Source organism: Saimiri boliviensis, chromosome 13 (genome assembly GCF_048565385.1).
Source record: "Saimiri boliviensis isolate mSaiBol1 chromosome 13, mSaiBol1.pri, whole genome shotgun sequence".
Lineage (NCBI taxonomy): Eukaryota > Metazoa > Chordata > Mammalia > Primates > Cebidae > Saimiri > Saimiri boliviensis.
In genome coordinates this window covers 43,312,626-43,325,223 of record NC_133461.1, presented here as the reverse complement: position 1 = coordinate 43,325,223, position 12,598 = coordinate 43,312,626, and the positions used below count along the sequence as shown (strand labels likewise).

The following is a 12,598-nucleotide window of genomic DNA, read 5'->3' as shown; positions in this document are numbered from 1 at the left end:
CTGATTCAATTAAGAAGTCTTTTGTGGCCGGGCATGGTGGCTTAAGCCTGTAATCCCAGCACTTTGGGAGGCCGAGGCGGGTGGATCACGAGGTTGAGAGATCGAGACCATCCTGGTCAACAAGGTGAAACCCCGTCTCTACTAAAAACACAAAAAATTAGCTGGGCATGGTGGCGCGTGCCTGTAATCCCAGCTACTCAGGAGGCTGAGGCAGGAGAATTGCCTGAACCCAGGAGGCAGAGGTTGCGGTGAGCCGAGATCGCGCCATTGCATTCCAGCCTGGGCAACAAGAGCGAAACTCCGTCTCAAAAAAAAAAAAAAAAAAAAAAAAAAAAGTCTTTTGTGATGTTAGCTTGGATACTTCCCATAAGGGAACCATAGGATTCATATCCTTGTTTATATCTTAGCTAAAGGGAAAACTTGCATAAAGGGATACCGTGCTGAATATTAGCCTTCAGGTCGATTCAGAACTCCAGGTCCACCAGTCAGTTCTGTGCCACATGTCATGTCAGATTACCTACCACAGGATGGTGATACAAGAATTTGTCTTATTCCAAGAACGTGGATGTCTCTGCTGATTTGGAAAACAATGCCTCATTTTACTTAAGATAAGAGTGAAAAAGAACAAATGCGATGTGATCAAATCGCAAAATAGGAATCATTTCTTTCACAATGATAACAGTGGGAAAAATTGTCTTTCAGCAGTTCTACTATACATGTTTCTGATGACTATCCTGCTAAAGCCTGCTTTTACATCTTGGAATACACAAAACATAGTTTTGGATATGTTAAATTCAGGAATTAAGATAGCCCTACATATTTGGATAAAGGCATTCATAAGGCTTTTCTCCATTTTAATTGTGACATAAGAGACTCCTTCCATTGGTTAACGTTACTTGATGTTAATAATAAATGTGGATTTTCTACTTGAATGAAAGGAAAAGAACAAACTATATATTTGTCACATGTATTTTTCAATATAGTTCAGACTACTGTTTTATGATCATATTTAGCAAACCAGTTCCTTGAATCATATGTCATTTTACTCAACCACTTCAATTTTCTCTGAACTAAGGGCCCATGGATTTTTCATAGTTTTAATTATTAGGAGAGCCAATGGGTTAAATTTTCATTAAAATGTTTCAGACATTTAGCATAACAAGTCCCCTTTCCTCTACTACTAGAGGAAAAGTCACTGGCAAAATTAATGAGAATTACATTAAAAGTAATGGCAAAAACCACAATTACTTTTGCATCAACCTAGTATTTCAGCAAGGCATCCCTCAGGTGCTAGGCCGTTGCTCCGTGCTCCTTCCCTTTACCATTTGTGTTATTAGCCACTTTGTTTCTGGACCTCTTTCCTCCTCACTTGAATATTTTCAAAATTTCTTCCTACTGCTGCTTCTTAGACCTATTTTTGCAAGATTAGTACATGAGATTACTTTTAGTTCTCATGAACTGATGAACATTTATGTGTTTACATGTATCTTAATTTGTATTTTTTAAAATGTATAGCCAGTACACTAGTTTAATTTTCTCTTATATCCTACTGTTTAAGGAGATAAAAATGTACTCTTCAGCTGACATAAATCCATCTCTTTCTTCAAATTTTGTGAGCTTCTAGATTAAATAATATCCACTTTTTCACAACTCAGCCTCTCAAAACTACAAAATTGCTTTATTCCCAAGGAGTTTGGTACTCCAGTGTTACATGGTAGCTGAAACAATAGAACTAAGCACAGAAGTTTTGTTTTAGTTGTATTGGTCATCTTTGAAGAAGAACACAGTCAGTATACATTCAATTGTAAGACAATGATGCAATCTCAAACCATGTCCTCTTCCCATAATTCTAAGCACACTCCAGTTATTTCTACTGCTCTTCTTTGATCTTTTCTTAATTAAGGTTATAACAAAGAAATCTCCAAAGAGAAAAGCTCAGAGTTTGTCACTACCAGCCATTTTCCCTACTCAAGTGATTAATCATATTGACTTGATAGCTACTTAAGCCATAAATCTGTCTCAGCAGAGACACCCTGCATCTGCTTGATGAAAGCTAAATGTGATTTGTATTTTGAAAATAAAGCAGAATTTAAGACCAATCAATCAATGAAAGAGGCTTTGTTTTAATAGCTGCACCCTCCATATTTCTCGTTTTTTTCTATCCTTAAAAAATTCCAACTTTGTTTTCAAATTTCTCATTTTTCTTCCCTTTCCTTTATGCTTAATTAGATCCTAACAATTCCTCACACCTGTCATGTTTCTATAAGTAATGTAATAATCTTTTACCTCCTTTAACATCATTGTAGCTACAATGCTTTATCCACATTAAGTTACAGCGAGACATAGAATAATAGTAATAATAATAGTGTTTTTAAAACACTTACCTCAGGCCAAGCTCTATGTTCAGAGCCTTAGATACATGATTTCTCCTAGTCCTTAGAGTAAGCCCATGGAGTAAATAAGATCATGCCCATTTTATAGATAAGTAAAGGTATCATTTCAGAGAGTTTACCTGACTCTCCTATAGTCCCACAGCTAATAAAAAGTGGGGCAGAGATTTTAACCGTTATCCATCGAAGTTCCTTACCACTGCGTTTCATCACCTCTTTTAAAACCTACATCAGCACAGGCCCTTCAGGAATCTTTTGTGGATACTTCCTTTACACTGCATCCTCCATGTATTTACTTAAACTGCCTTTCTTATTCTAGTATTTTTATTTGATTTTAGCAAATATTTTGAGCACATACTAGTAATAGGAATGGTGATTCTTAACAGGTTACCTTTTGCATATGCAATTTAATGAGTTGTGACTTTTTATGTTAATCGTAAGCTTCAAAAAGGGCAAGAGTTTTGTCTTCAGTCTCTTTTATGTCATCACAACAGCTGGAGTAGGAATAATAAATCTTATATTTATGAAATGCTTCAAAAATTACAGAGCCTTTTTCTACACATTATTTAATTTACTTCTCATAGTACTAGAAGGTCAGATATGATTATTTCCATTTCACTGTTAACAAAAGATGAGCTTTGAGACACTAAGTGACTTATCCAAAGTTGCGTGCTGGTAAGGGCTTGCAAACAGGTCTTATGACACTGGGTCCCATCCATTTTCCACCCCATTCCTTGGCCTCATCTGTGCACCCTTCATGAGATGCTCTGCAAACAGGACCCATATAACTGTTCTCCATCAGAAGATTTGATTTTGCCGTTATTCAGACATAATTCTGATTAACTCTATATGGTGGTCTTCTACCCTGTATTAACTACTTAACACAATGGGAAACTGACTTATTTATAGTAGTTTGCTGCTAAATAAACACTTATCTGATTGCTAGTTCTGATGTCAGATAAGTCAAATAAATAAACTGCAGCTCAAGGGAGAATTCCTGCTTCCTTCCTAATTCAGTGAAGTTTTAAAAACCTTAATAATTTGTATGCACCTTCTTCATTGCAGGAGAAGGAGTCTGAAAATGTAATACAGTGCAGGCTTTTACTGCCCTCCTGTAAAGTTTGTCAAATACCTAGACTTGCTAGTTTATAGGCAAAGTCTGTAGTGGACCAACCAAATGATTGGAAACCAGCCCAGAACTTCTACCTCTAACTGTTGTCACTTGATTAGACTCCTGGTGTCATATGACTAGGTTAAAATTGTTTCTGTGTTTTTCTCAAGTACAAAAAAGTGTGCATTTGTATTGTGAATAGATTTCTTGTTAAGTGGATTAATAATCCATCTAGTTTAAAATTACTCCACAATATTTTATGCTTGGGGGGAAAAGACATCTAAGAATGCCTATTTCTGAATTTCATTTACAAGGTCTAAATTTTTATTAGCTTGCCTTCTTAAAACTCTTTAATAGATTCCTATTGCACCTAGTTTACAACCCAGACCTCTCACCATGGTTTACAAACCTTCTTGTGACTTAGCTCTTGCCTACTCCTCTCTCAGTCTCTGATCTCTGGGATTCTCCCATTCAATCACTACATTTAGCTCATGTCACTTTTTGATCAATTCCTACAGTGAACCAAGCTCTTTCCTGCCTCAAGGCCCCAATACTAGTTCTCCCCTGTCTAGGACATTCTCTCCCATCTTATCCCGGCTATATGCACATGAACTGGCTTGTCTAGCTTCCAATATTAGATTAAAGACACCTCCCCCAGTAGGGGAAAGAGGGAAGTAAAGAGGGAAAGAGAGAAAGAAAAGGAAGGAAGGAAAGAGGAAAGAAGGAAAGAGGGAGGGGGAGAGAGAGAAAGAGAGAAAGAAATTAGAGCTATAAAGACCACCTATTGCTTTTGTAAACTTCTTCACTGATTCATCTAAACTGTATTCTTTTTCATATAACCTACAATACTGGCCAGTAACCAATCAGGGGCAATAAACCTGAACTTGCAGATTGGCAGTGAGGGTAGGAAATAGCAGGTAAAGCTAACACCAGGATGAGGAGAAATTAACCAAGTGGACATGGGTAGAGGAGGCAGAGACATTGTTCAGGGCAAAGAGAACATGGAACATTTGAGGAACTTACCTGTGCTAAGTCTACTACAGTAATGATGTTAAAGGGTGAAGCTAGATTATGTAGAACTTCACAAGTCTTATTTAGAAGTTTGAGAGAGAGGAAATCATGTTTTTTAACTTTTATATGTTCAGGAGGTACAAACGTCATTTCTCACATACATATGTTGCCTAGTGGTGAAGTCTGGGCTTTTACTGTACCCACCCAAATAATGAACATTGCAATAAGAAACTATTGAAGGGTTTTATGGATGGGAGTGGACAGCCAGCTCCTTTTTAAGAGATCACTGACTACAGGATAGAACTAGAGGGAAGTTACAACACAAATAAAATCAGAGCAACCTGTTGAGAGGGCTTTACACTAATTCAGAAGAAGATGACAGTGGCCGGAAGCACATCAGGAACAGTTGGAGTAGAAGGAAACAGAGGAATCTGAGAGTTTTTAGAAGGTAGAATGCATGACCTTGACTGTAACATAGGGAGTTGTTGAAGTCAGGGTCTCAATAAAGGAGTTTAAAGGTGGCCCTTAAAGAAGCCACTACTCTGGTAAATTCTTATTGCTATCCATGAAGATTGTCATTTCACGATTTCCTGTCTTTTTTCTTTTCTCCAAACCACTCACAAAGGGCCACTACACCAAGCTCTCCCCATTCTTCAGTCCCATAAAACCACTTATCAGTGTCCAGTGTCACTTTGTTCCTTTCTACCCTGACTCTCTTGAGCTTGCTGACTCCTAAATGCCAAAAAAGTACTCTATTCCCTTAGCATTTTGCTCTGAACCAACTGCTAAAGATAGGAAATAATCTCATAGGGCAATCTTCCATTTAAGTTAATAATGCTTTCTCAGGCACTAATCCTCTTAATAGAAGAGTAGTACATGAAACTCTATGGCCTTCTAAATTAATTTCTAGTGATAAAATTCCAGTCACTATCCAGGCTAATAGAAAAAAAATATGAAAAGAAAATATAGAAGCATTTATATATGCATTTGCTTTTACATTTATGTATACTACATGCTTTGGATCACAGTATTTTCTGGTTGACTATTCTAACCTGGAAAGCAGAACAGGCCCAGAAAAAAAAAATCAAAGGAATGTGAAGAAACTCTGATTTCCCAGAAATCTTTGCTAAATCATACTTTCAGAAGCCCTAACTCAGTTGGGGCCACTTGAGTTTCCTAGACCACCATTTTGAAATCACTGGCAACAGACACTGGCCATGCACTTCAGGTATAAAGTGGAGAGCTTTCAGAATAATGGATTCTCCCACTCTGAAATGCAGCCAACACTGCAACCACTTTTTAATTCATCATAGTCTTGTAGCAAGATTACTGACTGTAAGGTCCTGAAATGAATAGCCAGGGCTGGAGAAAGTGTTGGAAGTGGTATTTATTTTAATGATTTAAGGATTATTGGTCATTCATTTTCAACTATTTGTAATTGAAATCTTGAAATAGTGGAATTTATCAGAGGAATGCCTCCTTCATCCTTGTATAATTTGAGCATACTGAAAAGGACCCATAAATTGTTCATGTGCACAAAGGGGTAATATATCACACAGGCCCTCATTCACTCAGTGTTGAGGGGGGAAAGGCATGGAAGTATGAGTTATCACTTGCTATACAGAATTCCATATCTTCAGGTCTTACATTTCCAGAAGGCTTTTTAAAAAGATAACCTTCATATTACTTACACTAGCCAGTCATTCATGTTAAAAGATACTTTCATCATGAAGTTTTTTTTCAAGGTTTTTAAAATTATTTATCAAAATACTCACAAGTGTTTATGATAAAGTCACTTTCAGGGAGTCAAAGAGGTCATGTTCCTGGGCCTGGAGCAATGGGTATTGTTATCTGCAAACATTGTGTTGAATTAGGTGTATTGTCTCTAATACATGAGCCAGAAATGATAAAACATGTTAAAATTAAATTCAGTTGTTTCTTTGTGGGGTAGTTGTATGTCTAAAGCAAAGGCAATGTAACTTTCTCTTTCTCATTGAAGTTGTAAAAAGGAATTTAGTTATTATTTTTAAATGTTGCAGAGTACAGACATTGTTTTATAAAGACAAACATCTGCTTTAAAGCATCAGTTTTCCAGAGCTAACTCTGCCTTTGCTATCAAAATTATTTTCTTACTCCAAATCTAAGCTTGTGTACTGAATAAAATCTCAGTCCACTGGGATTGATACTATACATTATATAAGCCCCGTATCCTAAAATTTTCCATCTTAAGGATATGTTTATAAAATATCACATATGCTGCATGGGTATCTGTTAAATACTCATGAAAAACTTTCTTTCTTATATCATTTATATTTAGGCTTCATTTCACATATTTGTGTTTTCCATTTTGTTTTCAAGATCTTCTAGATCCTTGATACTCGGTGTCGAACAAGTACACCTGACCAATATTATGGACATCTCTTGGAAGCTTGTTAGAAACTCATTTTCTCAGGTCCCATCCTTCCAACCTACCCTAACCCACCACCACAGAACTAGAAACTGCATTTTCACAAGATTCCTAGGTGATAGGCTTACACTGTAAAATTTGAAAAGCACTGCTCTAGATAATTGTTGGATGGTAGATGATATTTTGAAGGAGATGAAAATCACTAATGGATATGAACATGTCACTTAAAAGGCAAAATAATAACATTGTATTAACTAATATTTTTGAACACTTCATGTGTTTCAGGCATCACACTCTTTTGATGCTTTCTGTATACGTTATCTCATTTGAGCAAAAGGAAAGAGAAGCCTCTTTTTCTGAGGATGGAGAAATCTAATTGTTAGACAGGGAAATTCAGGTATTTTCTAGTTATTTATTATAGCCCAGAGAAAAGGGCTGAGTCTAGAGTGGACATATTCAAATTAAAATAGCTATAGCTTACATATTTAAAGAGTATAGACTAGAGCAGAGATAATGAAGACAGGAATGTCTTATGAATGACCAGAAAAAAAACTTGTTGTTTAGTGGATTCAGCCAATCAGAGATGAGCTATTTGGCAATAACATAGCCAAAATGCTGGAAGAACATAATTACTTTCACCCATCTTCTCACTTCAGAACAAAGGTTAAGAGACTATGTTTCATGTTTACTCTATTTATAAATGTACATATAAATGAAATGTAATTGTATATTACTTTATATGGATCTAAGTGATTGTAGTGAATAATTCTTACCATCTTAATATTTGCATAAGAGGGTGTCTTTTTAAAAATTATACTTTAAGTTCTGGGGTACATGTGCAGAACGTGCAGGTTTGTTACAGAGGTATACACGTGCCATGGTTGTTTCCTGCACCCATCAACCCATTATCTACATTAGGTTTTAATATGTATTTATGAGTTAATTTCTTTAAGGAAGAGCTTTAAGTATAAAAACTGATGCAGAAGAATATAAGTATGTTTATGAATGAGAGGAACTGGTTTCTGGTCTTGATTCTGAACTGATACATACTACAATAGCCAATAAGCCAAACTTGTCTATTAACAAGATTAGTGTTATTGGTATGTTTGTTAGAATTATTTTTAATGGCACCCAAAACTTAATCTTGAATGGAAGGTTTCAGAGAATGAAGTTTTCTGAAATATGGAAGAATTAATAATGATTCTATTTGCATTAGTTTTTAGGAACTCAGATCATCCTTATTCTAGTACGAATAGTTTCTGTAAATGAATAGGAGACACTAAAACATTCCGTAATGTCATTAGGAGTTACTACTATAATTCTGTTTCTCTGGAAATAAATATAAAAGGCAGATTATAAATAGGTAGTAATATTATAGATGAGACTTGTATTAGTTACCTTATGCTGCATAACAAATTATCCCAAAACTTAGTAACTTAAAACAACAAACATTTGTTATCTCAGAATTTCTGTAGGTTGGGAGTCCAGGTTTGGCTTAGCTAGGTCCCTCTGATTCAAGGTCTTCCATGAGGTTGCAATCAAGATGTCACCTCAGGCTGTGATCTCTTCTAATGGCTCTGCCAGTGGGAATCCATTCAACTGGTAATTGCCTTGCTTGGGTTTCTCATCACCTAGGTCTTTCCATAAAGACTGCTTTATGACCTGACAGCTACTTTCCTACCAAACAGCCCAAGAGAGCTAAAGAGAAAGCAAGCAAGCCCAAGATGGAAGCCATGGTATCTATATAATCTCATCTCGGAAGTGACATTCCATTCCTTCTGCCATATGCTATTTATTAAAAGCAGATTAGTAAGTCTAGCCCATCCTAAGGGGAAGTAAATTACATGAGAATGTAATACCAGCAGGTAGGGATCACTGGACATTGATCACAAGATTTTTTTCTTTCTTCTTGCTTTCATATTTTCTATCATGTCAATTTTGAACACACGTTACTTGTGTAATAAGGAAAGAAAAAAACGTTATAAAGTCAATAAATATAAGGAAAAATTCTTCTTACATCAGATATTGATTAGAATAGTCATTTCTCTGTGAGGCTTTCTTAGTAAAACAATTGAATTGACTGAAGACAGGATTTATTAATGACCTTCCGGACTACATATTAGATCATGTTATGAATTCAAGTCTGCGATTGTTAATCTAACAGGATTTTACGTAGCTTGCAAATTTTTTGCACTGGGACGTTGAAATAGTAAAAACTCCTGATGGTAATATGACTGCAGCTGCCTTTCTCAGTTGCCTAACAGTCTCCTTCTTGTTCTGTTCTTAATAGCATGCTTGAGAGTTCAAACCGGCTTGATGAAGAGCACAGGCTAATCGCCAGGTATGCGGCAAGGCTGGCAGCAGAGTCCTCTTCGTCTGTAAGTAGTTGGAGTAAAAGGATTCATCTGTTGGCATCATCTGTTGAATTTTATATGTCATGTTATTGTTATTATAGCTGGTGCTAATTACTAGGACAACTCGTGCTAATTTATTATGCATGTGTTTGTTGCTATGTTTGTGGTGTCTTGGTGGTGAATTTACAGTTTAAAAATGGAAGACTTGAGGAACAAAACCATCCACAGTAGTGTGACCCTGGAATCAAGCTGGAATCCTCGCATCCCCCTTCACTCACTGTCAACCCCATGTGAAGACCCAAGGAAGGGGGCAAGGACTGGTTGTGATTCCTTTAATGTGTTTAAAGCAGGTGTGATTAGTGAAGGCACTAAGTTTAAGATAGAATAGTTGTAAGTGACACTGAATATATGCCAGTAGAAATAATAGAGCTAATAGCTTTCTCCATTTGTGTCTGTCTCTAAGACAAAAGCAACTGTCAGCTCGACACCTTGATTGAGAATTCATCTGTGCTGACTGAGGGTGAGTTGCAATTAGTGTGTCACAAAGGACAATGAGTGGCAAGGGAGCAAGTGGGGAAGCTTTTGCCTGCACCTCTCACATCAGATGTTGCAGTTATCAGAGCTCTTCATGTTGAGCATTTAACCTAATGATCCCAGAAGGGAGCTGCATAATGACCCATTGCATTAGCCCTGGCACTTGCTTTCTGACATCAGTTACTATAACACTGTTAGAAACTAACATGAGCAAGATGGAAGGGATCCAGGGCAGCCTAAAAGTGTACCATGTGCTCCCAGAATCAGACATGATAAAACAGATATAATTGGAATATATGAAATCTTCAGGGCCATAAGTAAGGAGCAAATGTAAAAGCAGCTGAGAATGTGGGAGAACTAGATTTTAGGACAAGCAACCCCTCCAGAAGTCACTTGAAAGTAAAGGCAAAACATGGTTTCTGGAAAAAACCCTCTTTTCCAAGTTTTCTTCCTTTATCCATGCATATACCTCTATAAACAGAGGCCATGGTATACCAAGATATGGGATTAGCAATGTGTGTCTCAGATCTCTATGACCTCATGCAAAGCACTGCTTCTTTGAATTCAGTCTCCTCACCTGTACATAGGTGTACATATACTTATTATATATGTCAGTGCGGCCTGTTATTAGCATCCACTGAGATAGTAAAATGTATTAAAGTGCTGCATAAACCAACAATTACAAAATTGCAGCCTGCAGACCAAATGTTTTGCTGGACACCACAGTGTTTTCAATTATTTATTAGACGTCAGGACTTACAAATCAGATGGTTTTCCTTGGAAGTCTGGATTTTCATCTTATCTTAAAAGACTGACCACATCAGATGCGTGTTCCTTCTGACAGCAAGCAGCTGGAGTGGAGGCATTCCTCTGCTGCATCGGACAGAGCAAGCGTGTGGCACTTTGCCACAACCCCTACCCTGCTCACCTCCCTCACTTGGGCTACTTCCCCACCCCTTTCAGCAATTGAATTAGTGATCCCTGGCAGATTGCCAAATCTAGATGCACATGCTATTATTTATGTGTGCCCTAACTTGTTCCATTTCTTTCTGAAGAATATTAGTAACTTGTGTTCCTTGCCTACTTACACTATATATAACCTTTGTGGATCCATCATAGGAAAGATACCATCCACACATTAATTCTAGTTACTTTGTAAATCTCTTCATAACTACATATTAAGAATAGTATGATTAGCTGAATAAATCATGATTAGTAAGATGACACTTGGTTAGAAAGGAGATAGAAAGGTCATTTACTTCGGTCAATGTTTTGCATTATAATTCCTGATCTATTAATATACATAGCAAGGCAATGACTGAAATTTACAACTGGCTCAGATAAGTTTCTACCATTTATCAATACATAAAGTATATGCCAGAAAAGGAAGCTTATGTAATGAAATCAGAAGAAAATCTTGAATCACAGGTCAAGGCTGCCATATGCCAGAATTAGCTATCAAAAGTCATGTAGAATCTAAAATACAGGACCTCAAAATTTCTTGTTAGCTACACAAGTCATTCTTTGCTGAAAAGAGATGCGAATTAAAAAGCATAGACAGCTTAATAAAAGCCAAACCTTTACAAAACTTAATCTTTCCTGCAGTTAGGTTTATGGACATTAAAAAGCAGGACAAGATTCTCTGCATCTGGCTTAGGCAACAGTTGCCATTTTAAAAAGCTTTGCATTCTTTGTTAGAAAAATTAGTTGTGATTCTTAAAAATTTGTTTTTAAAACAATAAAAATTGCCATGGAGGAATTTCTAAAATGTACTGTAAAGCAAAGAAAGCAAGACACAGACAAGAGTACATAATCTGACCCCATTTTGTAAACCAACACTAAATAAATCCTTGACTAAATATACATAAACATACACAGATATATATATATATGTATATATATGTATATATATATATAGTATGATATGATTAATGATATCGCTGTTTATATGAGAATGGAGAAAGCTATAACGGCAGGTATACCATTTGTTAAAGCTGATTGCATAACTGAAAATGATGAGCTGGAGTGGTGTGAAGGTAGACAAAGCAAGTCAAGGAATATATGTGAGTATGTGAATTCATCAATGTAAAATTACACGTGTGTATTAAGAAATACATAAAAGTTTGTTGATCAGAAAACTCAGAAAAGTAAGTCGTCTTAATGATTACTTTAAAACTGTATTTTTATTCATTTATTCATTTATTTTTTTGAGATGGAATCTTGCTCTGTTACCCAGCCTGGAATGCAGTAGCATGACCTCAGCTCACTGCAACCTCCACATTGGGCTCAAGCGATTCTCCTGCCTCAGCTCCCCAAGTAGCTGGGATTGTAGGTGTTTGCCACCAGACCCAGCTAATTTTTGAATTTTTAGGAGAGACGGGGTTTCCCCCTGTTGGCCAGACTGGTCTCGAACTCCTGACCTCAAGTGATCCGCCCAGCTCAGCCTCCCAAAGTGCTGGGATTACAGGCATGAGCCACCATGCCTGACCTAAAACCATATTTTTAATTGTGCATTGCAGTAATTGAACAGTAACTATAGAGAAAGCACCCTTTCAACAGTGCAACATTTTTAAAAAGCCACCTATAATGAAAGAATAGGTATAATGGGGACAGTGTGGCAAAAATAAAATCGCTTCCCAGAGACTTTCAGTCAGACAGCTGAAAAATTATTTTTCCTACCTTTTGTGTATTTGTCTGCCAGAGAATTCTTTTCTGCCTTCCACCTCACAGGTGTGCTCCAGATCCACAGAAAAGTTGGTCCATAGGAGAATGGCAATTAAGTTTTACGTAT

The 12,598-nt window shown here is 36.7% G+C and overlaps 1 protein-coding gene across 43 annotated transcripts in view; it reads left to right on the top strand.

Moving 5' to 3' along the window:
* The window catches only part of DTNA (dystrobrevin alpha), a 373,295-nt gene that overhangs the window by 321,924 nt on the left and 38,773 nt on the right, over window positions 1-12,598 (top strand). For all 43 annotated transcript variants that reach the window (XM_039463796.2, XM_039463794.2, XM_074383596.1 and 40 more), the window contains one exon: window positions 9,210-9,297. In XM_039463796.2, coding sequence (XP_039319730.1) covers window positions 9,210-9,297 — 88 coding nt within the window. The remainder of the gene's footprint in view (window positions 1-9,209; window positions 9,298-12,598) is intronic.